This window comes from Agrilus planipennis, unplaced genomic scaffold, assembly GCF_000699045.2.
Source record: "Agrilus planipennis isolate EAB-ADULT unplaced genomic scaffold, Apla_2.0 scaffold146, whole genome shotgun sequence".
Classification (NCBI taxonomy): Eukaryota; Metazoa; Arthropoda; class Insecta; order Coleoptera; family Buprestidae; genus Agrilus; species Agrilus planipennis.
In genome coordinates, this window is record NW_020438977.1 from 442,203 (window position 1) to 457,116 (window position 14,914).

The following is a 14,914-nucleotide window of genomic DNA, read 5'->3' on the forward strand; positions in this document are numbered from 1 at the left end:
TACTTACCCTTTAAAGAGGCAAAATAAAGCTGATTCATAGCAGATCTTATATCTCCACAACTTGTTATGACAATAGCCTCAATAATATCATTATGTGGGGGAGTAAACAAATCTGATCTTTCTAGTATTAAGCTGCATGCTCTTTTTAAGGAATTTTTCATTAAAGTAACAGAACAAGCATTAAACCTAAAAAATGAAATTTTGATATAAAATATATATTGCTTGATACTTCTATTAATATTTACGTTATGTTTTCTATTTTATACAAATCCCTAATATTTTGAGGAAATAATTGATGAGATATATTATTACTCATATCTTCATCAGCACAGATAAATACAATTGCAGATCTTGCTTTATAATAAACTTTTCTAAAAATTAAAAAAATGTAAAACACAATAGAACAACATAAAAATGATATGTACCCACTCTAATATAGTAAAAAACTCATCAGGTTTACGTATCACAGAATTTGGAAAGTCTTCAACCAATGTCAACTTTTTACCACTGTCTTCAAGTAGTGATAAATATTTTGATTGTACAAGAAATTCTAAAAATTGTGCTGACTGTCCTGGCCCTTTAGATAATTCATAATCTTGATCAACAGGATTAACCCATTCTGAAATTCTGATATCTAATTTATTACAAAGAACATTTATTGTTGCACTTTTTCCAGAACCAGCAGGCCCTGTTATCAGTAATATTGAGGTGGTTCCCTATAACCATATCACATTAGAGAACAAAATCAAATCAAAAGATTATGGACATTGAGGAAAAGGATTCTCTTCCCTTGGTATTCCTCCTTCCTTAATTGAAGGTGTCATTCAAACATTTTTCCATCACCTATTACAAATATTCTGAAGGCTTATTGGGACATTGATACCAAGTGAAACTTCATAACGTTTATGAACCAAGGGAAAACCCTTAAACCCCAAGTTATAAAACTCAAAAAATCAACTGTCACTACCTTTCCACATTTATCCTTTACATTTCGCAGTAGCCATTCTTCAACCTCTTTTATTTTCTTAGAATGTACAGCTAGATGAGATTCAATTGTTGGAATAACTTTCTCAAAAAAATTATATGCCTTCTTAGTTTCGCTTGGCACTGCAAAAACTTTCAAACTATCTCTTGTTACTTTTGTACCAACAGGGAAATCATTTTTCACTTCATCAACTTTAATATCTAAAGATATCCAATTCTGTATTTAAAAAATGTAGAAAATTGAGAAAATGTTACAAATATTTCTTTTTATAACCTCCTTACCTTATTGGATTTTTTATTCATTATTTCCTTACTTGATACTATTTAAGTTTTCAAACAAAAACAGAGTCGAACGAAACCTCAAGTTAAAACCATAGATAGTTACAACCATAGATAGTTACAACCGTTAAAATCATAGATGTTAAACTTAGGCCTAATGATGATAGTAATATCTATGGTCCTTAACTTGGTCATAAAACTTGGTTGAAGAACAGGTTAAAACAATCTAGTCCACAAGACGCATTTCTTGTTAAATTACATGGGTGACAGCTCTTTTATAAACAGCTGAAACCAGATCTTTCTATTATTCTTTTGAAATAAAAATCGGATAGATTATATTAAACCGCGCGTTTTATGTTTTGATGACTGGACAGAACCACTAGAGATGTTGAAACTCACACTTTTTTGAACATTATCAGAAATGGGAGTCTTCCCTTCTATCTTGTATTCTTTGCCTTTCACTATTATATTTATAATAAATAGGTTTAAAAAAATTAGTAATTATTATTTATTTTAAAGAAAATAATGACGTTTTACATCAATAAAGGTGACGTGTTTTTGGAATCCAAATATGTACGAAACCCTTACAAACCACCCTATAAAAGACCTATGGTAACGTAAAACCATTCGAAATAATTATGATGAATTTATTGACGATCAATAATAATACATGTTTGTCTAAGTACGCGCAAGTCTACCAGATAACAGACAATCTCACTTATCATCATCATAAGGTCGTCAGTCCTAAGACTGGATGGGCACGTACCTCCACTTTTTCCTATCCTAAGCTAAACTTCGCATTTCCCTAAAACTAGAACAACCCACATCCTTAACTATTTGCGAACAGTAATCTAACCTAGGTCTACTTCTGGCCCTCCTAACTCTTGTTTCTGCCTCTAATATGTCTCTGACTATACCTTCATGCCTAAGAAGAATCTATCTCGCCTATTTTTTATTGACTTCCATAGAGTCCTCTGTTCTATTCTTTCTAATACCTCTTCATGTCTAACCTTTTCTATTCACGTTATCCTCATCATTCGCCTGTAACACCACATTTCGAAAGATTCTTACCTTTTCTTTTCCGTCGCGCCCACTGTCCATGTTTCGCACCCGCACAACGCCGCACTCCAAACATACACCTTTAACAACTTTTTTCGAATTTCTAAATTAACCGTTCACGAGCATAGAAATGACTTCTTTTTATTAAAGGCAACACGACCCTGCACTATCCTCTGCTTTATATCCCTACTACTCCTTCCGTCCTGACTTATCTGACTTCCTAGATATCTAAAATCAGCCACTTCTCCTATATATATATATACTCTTTCCCTACCTTTTCTTCCCTTGCATACCAGTATTTTAATTTTACTTTTATTTATTTTCATACAGTACTGATCTGTCAGTACCGCTTCCATTTTATTTAAGTCCTCCTTGCTAGATGCTAATACTGCTATATCAAATACAAACCTAAGCATACTAATCTTTTGCTCCTGTATATCTATCCCTACAGTTGTACTGTCTTCGATGTAGGGGAAACCGGGGCTAGTTGTTACAAGGGGTAAGTTGTTACACTGCGTTTACGATGGTTTCTGCTAGATCTAGTACCTTGTGCTCGTTTATTCAAGTAAAATAGTTGGTAAGCAGCTGCCACATTCAGTTTCGTCGTGACCAGCAGAAAGATACCACTTTTGTGACAGTTTCTTTGTTTTTCGTTCCTGAAAGAAAATTATTTGACTATTTTTATACAATTAGGTGAATATTGTAGTAGTTCTAATTTAACAAGTCGACTAGTTTCGAAACACTTGCATGTCAAACAAAATGGCGACATTACATCGCCATTGGGGCAGGTTGTTACAGTGTAACAACTTACCCCGCATTTTTCAATTGTTTCTCACTTCTACCTTTTCTGGTGTTTTCTGTTAGAATGGTGCGAACGTACAAGAGGAAAACTAGTAGAGGTTTTACAGAAGTTGAAACATATGAAAGAGCAGATCGAAAATTATCGATTAGAAAGGCGGCAGAACTGCATAATATAAATTTTATGACTCTTTATCGTTATTTAAAGAGAAAGAAGAATGTCGCATCGCTTACGTCTCAAACACAATTGGTGGGCTATGTTAGGCACCGACAGGTATTTGCTGATGCTTTAGAAATTAAGTTAGAGGAATATATTATTCACTGCAGCCGAATTTTCTACGGCTTGTCATCCAAAGACATTAGACGTTTAGCATATGAGTATGCTGTTGCTTGTAGAGTAAAATATCCTCAAAAGTGGAATGAAATGAAACGTGCTTCCGAAGACTGGCTTTCGGGCTTCCTAAAAAGACATCAGAAACTCCCTCTACGGACACCAGAGGCAACGAGTCTCAGCAGGGCCACAAGTTTTAATGCGCACAATGTTGGTCAATTTTATAACAATCTGGTTGAAGTTTTTAAAAGGTATAAGTTTGAGGCATATCAGGTGTGGAACTTAGATGAAACTGGCGTCACCACAGTACAAAAACCGCCTAAAATTATTGCAGAGAAAGGGAAGAAACAAATTGGCGGGGCAACCTCAGCAGAAAAGGGCACAACAGTAACCATTGAGTTTGCGGTAAACGCCAGTGGAAACTCCATCCCCCCACTATTCGTGTTCCCTCGAGTCCATTTCAAACCTCACTTTATTAGAGAGGGACTGCCTGGTTGTATTGGAGCTGCTCACACTAGTGGATGGATAACACAATCTATTTTTTTAGAATTTATGAAACACTTTCAGAAACACGTTCAGGCTTCTGCAGAGTCTTCTGTATTAGTACTATTAGATAACCACATTTCTCATTAGTCAATAAGTGTCCGAGATTTTCGTAAAGCGAATGGAATCGTCTTTTTGTCTTTTCCACCCCACTCATCACACCGGCTCCAACCCCTAGATTTAAGCGTTTATGGCCCCTTCAAAAAATATTACTACACAGGATGCTCGGACTGGATGAATTCACATCCTGGATTACCCATATCCATCTACGACATTCCTGTAATTGTCAAGAATGCTTTTTTAAATGCATTCACTCTGAAAAACATAACAGCTGGTTTTGAAAAAGCAGGCATATGGCCCTTTAACCGTAATGTGTACACTGAGCAAGATTTTCTTATGACAGATCCTTACTCGAAAATGAACCAACGCCACAATCTAAAAATAAGATTGTATTAAGTAAAAATTTACAAGACAATAATCAGCTTTCAACGACAGGGAATTCAAAAACATTTTCTGTCCGAACTCCTGAAAAACGGCTCCCAGGTGTAAGTTAAATCAGTTTACTTACCCCCGAAGACGTAAGACCATATCCAAAGGCAGTGCCTAGAAAAAACAATAGGCAAAGAAAAAAAGGAAAATCTCTCATCCTTACGGATACTCCGGTTAAAGAAGAACTGCGTTTGTTTATGTAGTATAGCTTACTGTTTTTGAAAAAGTTATTTTAAAATAAATCTTCCATGCTCATTGTTTTGTCTATTTTTTGTGTTTCTGCGACAATGATACATAATTTTGTATATGTAACAACTTACCCTAACTCAGTAACAACTTGCCCCGCAGTGGGGCAAATTGTTACATTTTGCCGAGTAACAAAAAACTGATAATCTTTGTAACTTCTAAACTTCTATAAAACGGAAAAAAAAATCCAGGACATCACTATAGGTACACTTAATTCATGTTGAAAAAGTCAGTTCTGTTACATTACTAGGAGACCCACAAAAAAAAAGTAGTTAAAATGTAACAACTAACCCCGGTCTCCCCTATAGATTAAAAAGTAGCGATGACAGTGTGCATCCCTGTCTGACTCCCTTCCTAATATTTACTTCTCTACATTGCAGCCCTATTATTAGTAATATTAAAATGGAAAAAGACCTTTTGTTGCAAGATAACGAAAGCGCTCTTGTTCGTTTTTCTCTCCAACCTGGTACAAGCCGAGACTAAACAACACCATTAACTTTGCATCCGAAAATTTCGGTAGTACCCTCTTTTTTCCCATTGTCACTACTTTGCTCACACTCTTAACCCTACACTAGCATGAGAAACAAAATCCATATTTGTTATTGACTCACCACATCTCTAGTGAATATATAAATTAATACGGTTAGAAAATGCTATACGTAATTAAACGTGCTACAGATGGATCTTCAAAAACAAACAAATGTATTACATTTAGCGTAAATTGCATCTAATCTTTAGAACTATTTGCAACTTTTAGGGAGATCAATCACTTTTAGTCGCGAAAATATCTCAAATTACTAAACCATTTCTGTCTACGGATAATGAAAAATCGATGAAAATTCAATAAATAAAAAATTATTTTGTTAAATGCTATGTATAATTAATTTTCCTATCATAAAACCTATCCAATTGAAATTAAACAAAATCCACCCTCTAATAAAAGAAAATACTATACTTCAACTACCCTCAATCTTTATGCTAGAATATGAAATTATTACCCTGTTATACTAGTTCGTACTAATTATATTAAGACCAGGCCCGTAGCGATGAGCTCGGGGCCCCGGTGCGGTATTCCGCAGGGGCCCTTCTTAAAATTGATGATCAGAAAAAAATAAATTTCGATAAAACTATTGATGAATTTGCTGCTATCAAATCGAGAAAAAAAACGTTTTAGAAATAAGAGCAGGCACTTGATGTTTGTGCAATGAATTCTATAGTGATGTTTCGGGTGATATAGATTTATGGTCAGCAATTAGTAATTTTTTATGCTAGCAATGATAATTATATCAACGGATTTAAGGAAAACATGAATGTAGAAGTATTCGCGATTTCGAGATGTATGCAGTCCATGTAACTACGTACCTGATCAAATATATGGAGTATTGTGACAAAAATTGATATAGAAAAAAGTAAATAAAAAATTATGATGTTCATTTCGTAGTTTGACTCAGCTCATCTCTAACAGCATAGTTTTTTTTAGAAGTCATTTTTTGAAAACAGAAAACTGCTAAGGGGCCCCTCGACTGCAGGGGCCCCGGTGCGCCGCACCACTTGAACCGGCCTCGCTACGGCCCTGATTAAGACAAATATCACAGAATTGTGCATGTCTCCAATCATTTATGTACAACACTACGAAGACATCCAAGCGATACGAAACAGAACCCTATTAATGGCCACTACGAGCTAATGGAATGCGACTAACAAGGGATACAACGATGTTTATGAAAGGGCGCCTCTACGCTGTTTACTACTTTTTTTAACAAATTTTTAACTATGCGCCCGGTTCAATGGTCAACCAGCAAAAACTGAAAGACGTAGCGTATATCGCCCTAACGGTTTATTTTATGATACCTAGTGGAGAGGATGGAACTTTGGTTTTACGTTCAAATACAAAAGGCACATGACAAGAAGTTGAACACATTTAAATAGGCGAAATATACTTGAGTACTGTAAATTTGAAAAAAAGTTCGAAAAGCAAACAATGCCAAACTAAGGCCGGAAGAAAATGAGTCTTCTGCCCTACCCATCGGCTTTGCATCAAACTCTAACGCTGGTTGCACATTACACGTTTTCGCCCGCACGATCAAAAGTCGTACGAGTTTATATCGTGGTGTAGTTGCTTTTCCACTGTACGATTTTAAACGTAGGTATCACACGATTTGTAAGCGTACAAAAACATTATTCAGATATATACCCTCGTAGTCACCATTTCTGAGGAAAGTATTGTACAGTGACTGAATCGGGGGCAAATTATAGCTTGGTTATTGTATTGGCGTCGAAAAAGACAAAGGCGTGAGCGCCTTCATTGGGTGCATCCTATTAATCAGAAAGGTGAGGAAGTGGGGTTATGCGACACCTTGTTTGAAGACCTGAGAAATGATGAACGGAAGTTTTTCAACTACTTTCGTATGTCAGTTGGCTCCTTTAACGAACTGTACGGCAAACTGCAGAATGTCAGAACGGCGAAACGCATAATTTAGAAATTGTATACAACCTATTGAAATGCTAGCTATAACTTTAAGGTAATAAGTGTCTTTAACACCGACTGTTTTTACTTCTTTTGTAGAGGGGGGTATTGTAATCTTAAAAAGAATCATCCTCCGAGATTATTGCTTATTTTCACATTGTAGAATCTTTAAACCACTAAATACATATTTGTTTTTCCAATTCCGTCGGTCAGTTTGATGGTCTGTCCGTCTGTCTGTTGGAAGTTGCTGAAAAGCTTTTTTTTGAACGTATATTAAACCGCAAAATGAAACACAACAGCAAACAACGCGAATTAAATGGTAATAGTAGACAGGTTCCCGCACGATTGAAACCGTCTAGTATGAAAGGGTGCATTTCGCCACGTAGTCCACTAAGCGAAGATACGATACGGCTACTGTTCATCTGTAGTGGCACTGGACGGCTGCAACGCGATCAAAAATCGTGTCCGTGCTGTAATCGTGTAATGTGAAAGACCGCCAAACTCTTAATAGGAGTCTAAAAGTATTTGCCCGTACGATTTATTCCCGAACCGACGAAAACGTGTAATGTGCAACGAGTGTAAGTCAGAGGAATTACTCGCCCACCGACATTGATAGCTGGTTAGAATGAAACATGTTCCTCTAGAACACCTCTACTGCACCTGAAATGCACATTCTGGAGTGTGTATTATTATATTCATATCATGTCTTAATGAATTATCCCATCGTTTAAAGGAGTTCTGGTTTAATGTTTAAATAAGCGACAGATAAATCAAATTAACCGATTTAATAGTTGTAATAATGTTTATTCACAATACACAGTATTTTTAATTATGTACAAAATTTACAGTAATATATAGACATCACAATGTTCCCTATATTATAATTTGTAACGCTGTCTAACCTATGACTTAACAGCTAAAGTACACTGTACAGAACATCTTAAATCCGAGAACTAGAAATTAAACCCGAAAATCATCATTATAATAATATTAATAATAATGATAACAAACTAAATAGTATTCACATTTAATGTACAAAGCAATTTAGAAAATGATTGATTTTTCCATATATAACTCTATATGCTACATATTTATATATTATGTTTATATACTCTGTTAATTATTATTTTATATCGTCAACTAACGGGTAACGATTATTTNGTTGTTGTGGCGTAATTGTAGTATTAATTTTTTGAACTGGCGTAGTTAGTGAAGGTTTAGAAATTTGATTAACAACTGCTCGAGCTGCTTGAGAGGAAAGAACATGAGCTTTGAGTGATTGCAACTTCGGTTGTAGTACAGGAGACGAAGATGTTATTACTGTTGGAGTGGATACATGAATCTCTAAAGGTTTCGACAGACTCGTTTTTATAGACTGAGAAGTTTGAGCTTGTTGAAGTGCAGCTGGTGATGATTCCAATGCCGGCACTTCTGCCTGAATCTCGCTGGACATTCTGCAAAGAGAAACCTTTTAGTATATATACTCTCTTTATTAATATTACGTATTTAAACATTGTACAGTATTCGATTAAGTAACTAATACGTACTTTTGCATGTGACCTCCATTTCCAGACACTGGAAGATCTCTTAAATAGGTATTATTATTATTACCAATAGCAATAATAATAATTACAGGTTTCGCTAATGTTCATAAGTTTTTCAGTTAATCTTTAATAATAATAATAATTGTTTATTAATAACGCTAACTACTTTTGTCAAGAAATCACAGTGAAATTTTAAATATTTAAGTAAATTTATATTTATTTCTCATCAATTTATCGTTTAGTAAGAATATTGTTTCGCATCTTATTTCGAGATTAAAACACGTTTTGCTCGATACGAAGTTACCATCGATCGAAACGATGTGACGGTAAATCTTGCTCCTGTTTCTCATTTTACAGTTAATGCAAATGAAGTAAAGTGGACTTTCATTTATAGAAACATTCACAGTAGTTTGACTGATGCTGAAGAATTAATTGCCATTAATTCCGTCAAAAAAGAATACAACTTTTCAGCACAGTGCCATTTCAAGTGCATTATTACAGTATCATATAATTAAAATTGGCAATCGAATGCAGCGTGACGAAAACAATTTATAATGTAATAACAATCAATAACAACAATAATAATAATCGTCGCATATTCCTTTCTCCGTTTTTTCATTTTTACCACAATTATTACTACTATTATTATTATTAGAAGCTATCACACTGTAGTTATAACTATTAACAAGTGTGCTATGTCCGCTACCCTTTCTAATAGACTGGGAGCTATGCGTCTTAGATTTTCGTTGACGAAGTCGCAAGATGGAAATATGTGAACTACATAAGCAGGCTGAAATTAAAAGAAAATATTAATTTCTATATGAAATTGATATACATTAAGAAAAAAAAATATCCACAGAGAAATTTCGTTCTTTAAAAAAAAAACCATCACTTAAAAAGATACAGTCAAATATTCAATTCTTCAAAACATAAACTGGGCAATTTTGTAAGCTTAAAGTACTCACAGAATATTTATGGGAAAACAAAAATTTACACAAACTGCTAAATTACCGAAAAGTAAATTGCAAGACTGTAACAAAAATAGTTGTTACAAAATATTATTCTATACCAAAAATTGTTGATTTAAAAAAAATAACATTTCCACATTTGTGAAACTATTCAGCAAGAACAATATATGCAGCACTTATTATAATATTAAATAACCAAACTGCACAAAGGGAATAAATAATTAACAACTCATTACAAAAGTGGTGTAATTTCGAAAATCTACTGAAAATTCATGCTATGTACCTCAATAGTAAGAGTAATTCACGTTTAGGAAATAAGTATTTATATAAAAAAAGTAAAAAAATGTTTTTACCGGCTGTGTTGTTCCAGGAGCAGCAACGTTGACTATGCCAGCAGCCTGCTTTTGCTGAAGGTACGTTATAAATCCGTTCGTCAAATTAGTCGATTGTTTTAAAACATCCATATGATCATGACCACAAGGGAGTGCAAGCAACATGCAATGTTCGTTTTCCATCTAAAACAAATAATATTATAAAATAAAAAACAAATAAATTACAATGAATGAAAGAACATGTTAAACACATAAAAAACTAAACAAAACCTACAGACAGTAGGACAATCACTTTCTAAAGTTTAAAGGACGCGACTGTCAAAAGGGCTTCCCCCAAGACACACTGCTGGATTTATGGTTAGATTCGGAAGGCCTGGGCCTAGAGCAGCAAAGTTTTAGGGGCACAGAATTCAGGGACACTAAAATTTTAAGGGCGAGAAATATTTTGGATTTCGCGCACATTTAAAACACTTTTTTTTTACTGATTGATGTTAAGATCTATTTACACAGTCATAGAATATGTTCTTGATTAATTCTGTAACCGTCCCGTAGTTTTCTTTTGTCGCAGACTGGGGTATGTATATGTTAGGATCAAAGTCCACTAACCGTAGTCGTTCAAAAACTATCGATCGTTTGATGAGTAGTATAAATAAAATAAAGTATTGAATAATATATTAATGTTCATGCTTCACTATAACAAACAGTAATACAATAACACACTTCTTTTGACAATTAAACATTAAAATAGCATTGTTCAATTAATAGTAAAAAAATAGTGATATTATAGGAAAGTCAAAATAATAAAAATAAAATCCTGATGTCATGCTGAAACCTGTGTGAAGACTAAGCGGATTTTGTACATAGTAAAATTACCATGGCTAGCAATGGTCCTATTGAAAACACTTGAACACACTGCTAGCTTTGGTCATTTACGGACTTTGATCTTAACATACGTACGTACGTATAAGTATTTTCCTTTTAATGAGGTACCACGTTATCAATTCGGCGCCGTTGATATACATTTACAGCTATATGTTCGCTATAGTATTTTAGTTTAACTATATTTTGTTTTAATATAAATTAAGCATCGAACTATGCAGTAGTTTCAATTCTTTCAATGGTTTTATTAATCTATGAACATGTAAACTGTTATCTAGTTTCTTAATATGTAAAGAAATTATAGTGTGTAATTCACTAAAGAAAATTCCTAAACTGATTTTACGGCAGCAAGTTTAATAGTCTCCTAATAAAGTTAATTAAAAAAAAAAGACAAAATCCGACTTCAAGACTATACCTACATGTACAAACTTAAACTAAAAAGTAGAAAATAATATTTTAATTGCTTCAAAGCAAAGTGTATTAAAGAACAATCGACAAAATCATTGATACTTACACACATTTACAATTTATAATCAGTTATTTTCGGGGTCGGTACCTACCAAAGCAAAATAACCTTAATAGATACCTACTTGACTAATCAATTAGTATACGAATGTGAAAGTAGAGATTAGATAAAAGAAATCAGACGAAAAGTTTGTTGCAAAGCCAGGATTAAACTGTCCCTCTTAACTGGAACCTACTCCAAAAATAACTGATTATAAATAGTAAATGTAATTATCGATGATTTTGTCGATCGTTCTGTAATGCACTTTGCTTTGAAGTAATTAAAATATTATTTTCTAGTCTTGAAGTCGGTTTTAGGTTTTTTTCCTGAAATAGGATATTCTGGTTTTAACTTCTCTTTCATTAAGTATTGCAATTGTTATTTCTTTTGTAAAAACATTGTTAATTTCGTTATAAAAAGAAACTTGAATACACTACCTGCATCTTTCTTGCAACACCTTCTACTTGAGGAGGTTCAAGTCTCATTCTCTGGAATATTCTTAAAGGCGGTGTGGAGCCATCTATGTTTTTTGGTAAACTACACTTAGCCACCTGTTCGTTGCCCGAAACAAAATACATTTGTACTGCTGCCTGATCGTTTTTAAGAGCCAGAAGTCCTTGCCACATACAAGGGTATTGCTGTGAAAAAAAAAACAATACGGTTTTAATATGCAAATCGACGGAAACTAGAAATACTAGAACTAACCTTAAGTAGCATGAGAAGACTTTCAGCTTGAGGGGGCACTTGACTTGCATGAGGAGGCGTTGCAGCCTGTAGTCCCCTTTGACTAGCTGGAGCTTCTGCTCCTACGTGTCTAGCTACTGCCCCTATTAAATTTCCGGCCGCTCCAAGGCCAGCTCCTAGTGTGAGACCTTGGGCGGTAAACGGAGATCGTTCAGGGACTCCCAGGCCACCTAAATGACTAGTGGTTATAGTAGTATGACTAAGACGATCCGTCGGCATCAAAGATGTGCGTTGGTCGGAAGTCGCGCTTAAGGTATTTACGTGTGATACTGAACGATCTGTACCAAGCGCGGCAAAAGAGGAATGACTTGTAAGAGGCCGATGGGCTGGAGGAGGTTCTCCGGTTTCATAATAACGACCCGTATGGTAATGCTGTTGCATTCGTGGAGTATGAACATTGTATACTTGACCCACTTGTGGTGAATCTGAAAATATAAGATTTAAAATCAGTACTAATTTGCAAAATAAAAATAAATTGTTTCACTGATAATACAATACAATGTTTACCATAAGAAAAATAAATTAAACACAAACCTGTTGTTCTGTCATGTGGTGACTGTAGACTATGAGGGACGGTAGCGGATCTTCCACTCAAAGACAGACCAACAGATCCAGGCCTTCGTAATTCTAAAGGAGGTGATGTTACTGGAGCTTCTTCTCCTTCCTGACCATCTGTTGCCTTTTCTAAATTACCAGGCATCAAGGGAGATCTGAAGAATAACAAACCGTTACAAGTGAATTAATATTTTAATATATAATATGTAATATTAATATGTAACAAAATTTCAAATATATACCTAGGTAGGTGGTATGACTGACGTAAAAATTGTTGGTACATGACGTGAGAATGCATATAATGAGCTGGTGGTATTTCATGGGGAGATCTCAGTGGCATAGTACCTGGTGGAAAATGAGCCATGGCTTCTCCCTGGAAACAAAATATTAAAAGTAATAAAAATTGAATTATGTATGTATAATAAGTAAATCTGTAATAATTTATGATTATTTTATAATTAAGTACATTATTCGTAAAATATATTCGTCCTCGTAATAAATAACGCTAAAAATTATTTAAAATAATGTGAATTTACTGATTTACTTTTAAACCACAAACATCTTATCTTAAGTTTTATAATGTAATAAGAATATACCTAAAACAGTAATTTAAAATAATAATATATACATCATTGACGTTAAAGATTATTATCATAACCGAATATAAAAAAATAAATAATTAAATTAAAACAAACTAAAATTCAGTTAGTGCATAATGAAATGCCCTTATTATTATATCTTAATAAAAAAAAATGAATAAATGTATCCATAAAAATATAAATTGGGCTCTTGTAGCAACATCATTTAATTGTTGTTAGAAGCATTACTACTAATTATAACACCACTAATTTAAACAGAAACAATAACCACAACCGCAGTGGTGCAGCAGATACCTGTGGTGATGGTGAATTTTGATGAGCAGGTGGCGGACTTCGACTACGGTTATACAAACTCCTCTCCCCATGCTGCATGTTAGTGTTGTGTTCAATAAAATAAAATTAGTCAAATGTCTTACGGCTTATAGAATAAAAAAATGTGGAAGTGCATCAGTTTTAATAAATACAGACTAATATAATAAAGCAACTCAATGCAAAACAATATTAATAAAGCGCTTCCACATCTTGTGCAATAAAAATAAATTAAATTTACCAAACTGGCTTCATAAGGCGGTACTGGCAATCCAGTCTGTAGCACATGTCTAGGTTGTCCTTGCGGCGAAGAACTTGGTCTTGATACCATTACGCATCCTCCTATTGAAACTTCTACTTTTGGCGGTTCCATATTACCCTTCGCGCTTGCATTTGGAATTGACGCTGATGCCTGCACTAATCTGGTACCTCCAATACCCGCCAAAGCTTGCTGATTTGCCAAATGGGCCTCCTTCAATTGAGGTCCCGACATAATAGGCATTTTATTGATGGAAGGTTTTCCTCCTAGTACTATCTGTTGCTGTTGTTTTATCATCTGTGTCTGTTGTTGTTTAATGCTAGGAGGAGCACCTGGATTTATAATTGGAGTTACAACAACGGATGAACCAGGTGGTAAATGAGCTTTCGGAGGGATCTGAATTTGTTTGCCAACTACTTTTTGCATAATTTGTTGTTTAGTAGAATTATTATGGACAATTAAATGAGTTGGTGAAAGAGGAGGTTTAGACTGAACAGTTTTGACAACTCCTGGAAGCAAACTTGTTCTGGGAGATAAATGAGCGGGAACCAAATTGCAAGTGGAAACATTTACAGTCAAATTTTGACTAATAGGAGCGCCTGTACGAATAGTAAAACCTTGCTGAGGTATTTGGGGATGAGGTTGTTGTGGCGTAATTGTAGTATTAATTTTTTGAACTGGCGTAGTTAGTGAAGGTTTAGAAATTTGATTAACAACTGCTCGAGCTGCTTGAGAGGAAAGAACATGAGCTTTGAGTGATTGCAACTTCGGTTGTAGTACAGGAGACGAAGATGTTATTACTGTTGGAGTGGATACATGAATCTCTAAAGGTTTCGACAGACTCGTTTTTATAGACTGAGAAGTTTGAGCTTGTTGAAGTGCAGCTGGTGATGATTCCAATGCCGACACTTCTGCCTGAATCTCGCTGGACATTCTGCAAAGAGAAACCTTTTAGTATATATACTCTCTTTATTAATATTACGTATTTAAACATTGTACAGTATTCGATTAAGTAACTAATACG

General features: G+C 34.5%; 2 protein-coding genes across 7 annotated transcripts in view; both read right to left on the reverse strand.

The window, feature by feature from the left end:
• Window positions 1-1,374, reverse strand: part of LOC112904717 (cell cycle checkpoint protein RAD17-like) — a 3,661-nt gene extending 2,287 nt beyond the window's left edge. The window contains exons 1-5 of one of the 2 annotated variants that reach the window (XR_003231300.1): window positions 1,267-1,368; window positions 968-1,185; window positions 430-716; window positions 246-371; window positions 8-186 (exon numbers count right to left, since the gene is read on the reverse strand). Coding sequence is in view for 1 of the 2 variants with exons in the window: in XM_025975483.1 (XP_025831268.1) it covers window positions 8-186; window positions 246-371; window positions 430-716; window positions 968-1,201; window positions 1,267-1,287 (847 nt within the window). In the remaining variant the exon portion in view is untranslated. Of the gene's footprint in view, window positions 1-7; window positions 187-245; window positions 372-429; window positions 717-967; window positions 1,202-1,266 lie in introns of both variants that reach the window. The other variant, XM_025975483.1, reaches the window with a different exon arrangement.
• Window positions 1,375-8,778: 7,404 nt separating this feature from the next.
• Window positions 8,779-14,914, reverse strand: part of LOC108737702 (protein split ends) — a 96,749-nt gene continuing 90,613 nt past the window's right edge. For 4 of the 5 annotated variants that reach the window (XM_025975488.1, XM_025975484.1, XM_025975487.1 and 1 more), the window contains 8 exons: window positions 13,873-14,824; window positions 13,617-13,688; window positions 12,966-13,096; window positions 12,703-12,878; window positions 12,130-12,593; window positions 11,862-12,062; window positions 10,062-10,223; window positions 8,779-9,530 (listed from right to left, as the gene is read on the reverse strand). In XM_025975488.1, the coding sequence (XP_025831273.1) occupies window positions 9,402-9,530; window positions 10,062-10,223; window positions 11,862-12,062; window positions 12,130-12,593; window positions 12,703-12,878; window positions 12,966-13,096; window positions 13,617-13,688; window positions 13,873-14,824 (2,287 nt within the window). In that variant the 3' untranslated portion in view covers window positions 8,779-9,401. The remainder of the gene's footprint in view (window positions 9,531-10,061; window positions 10,224-11,861; window positions 12,063-12,129; window positions 12,594-12,702; window positions 12,879-12,965; window positions 13,097-13,616; window positions 13,689-13,872; window positions 14,825-14,914) is intronic. The other variant, XM_025975486.1, reaches the window with a different exon arrangement.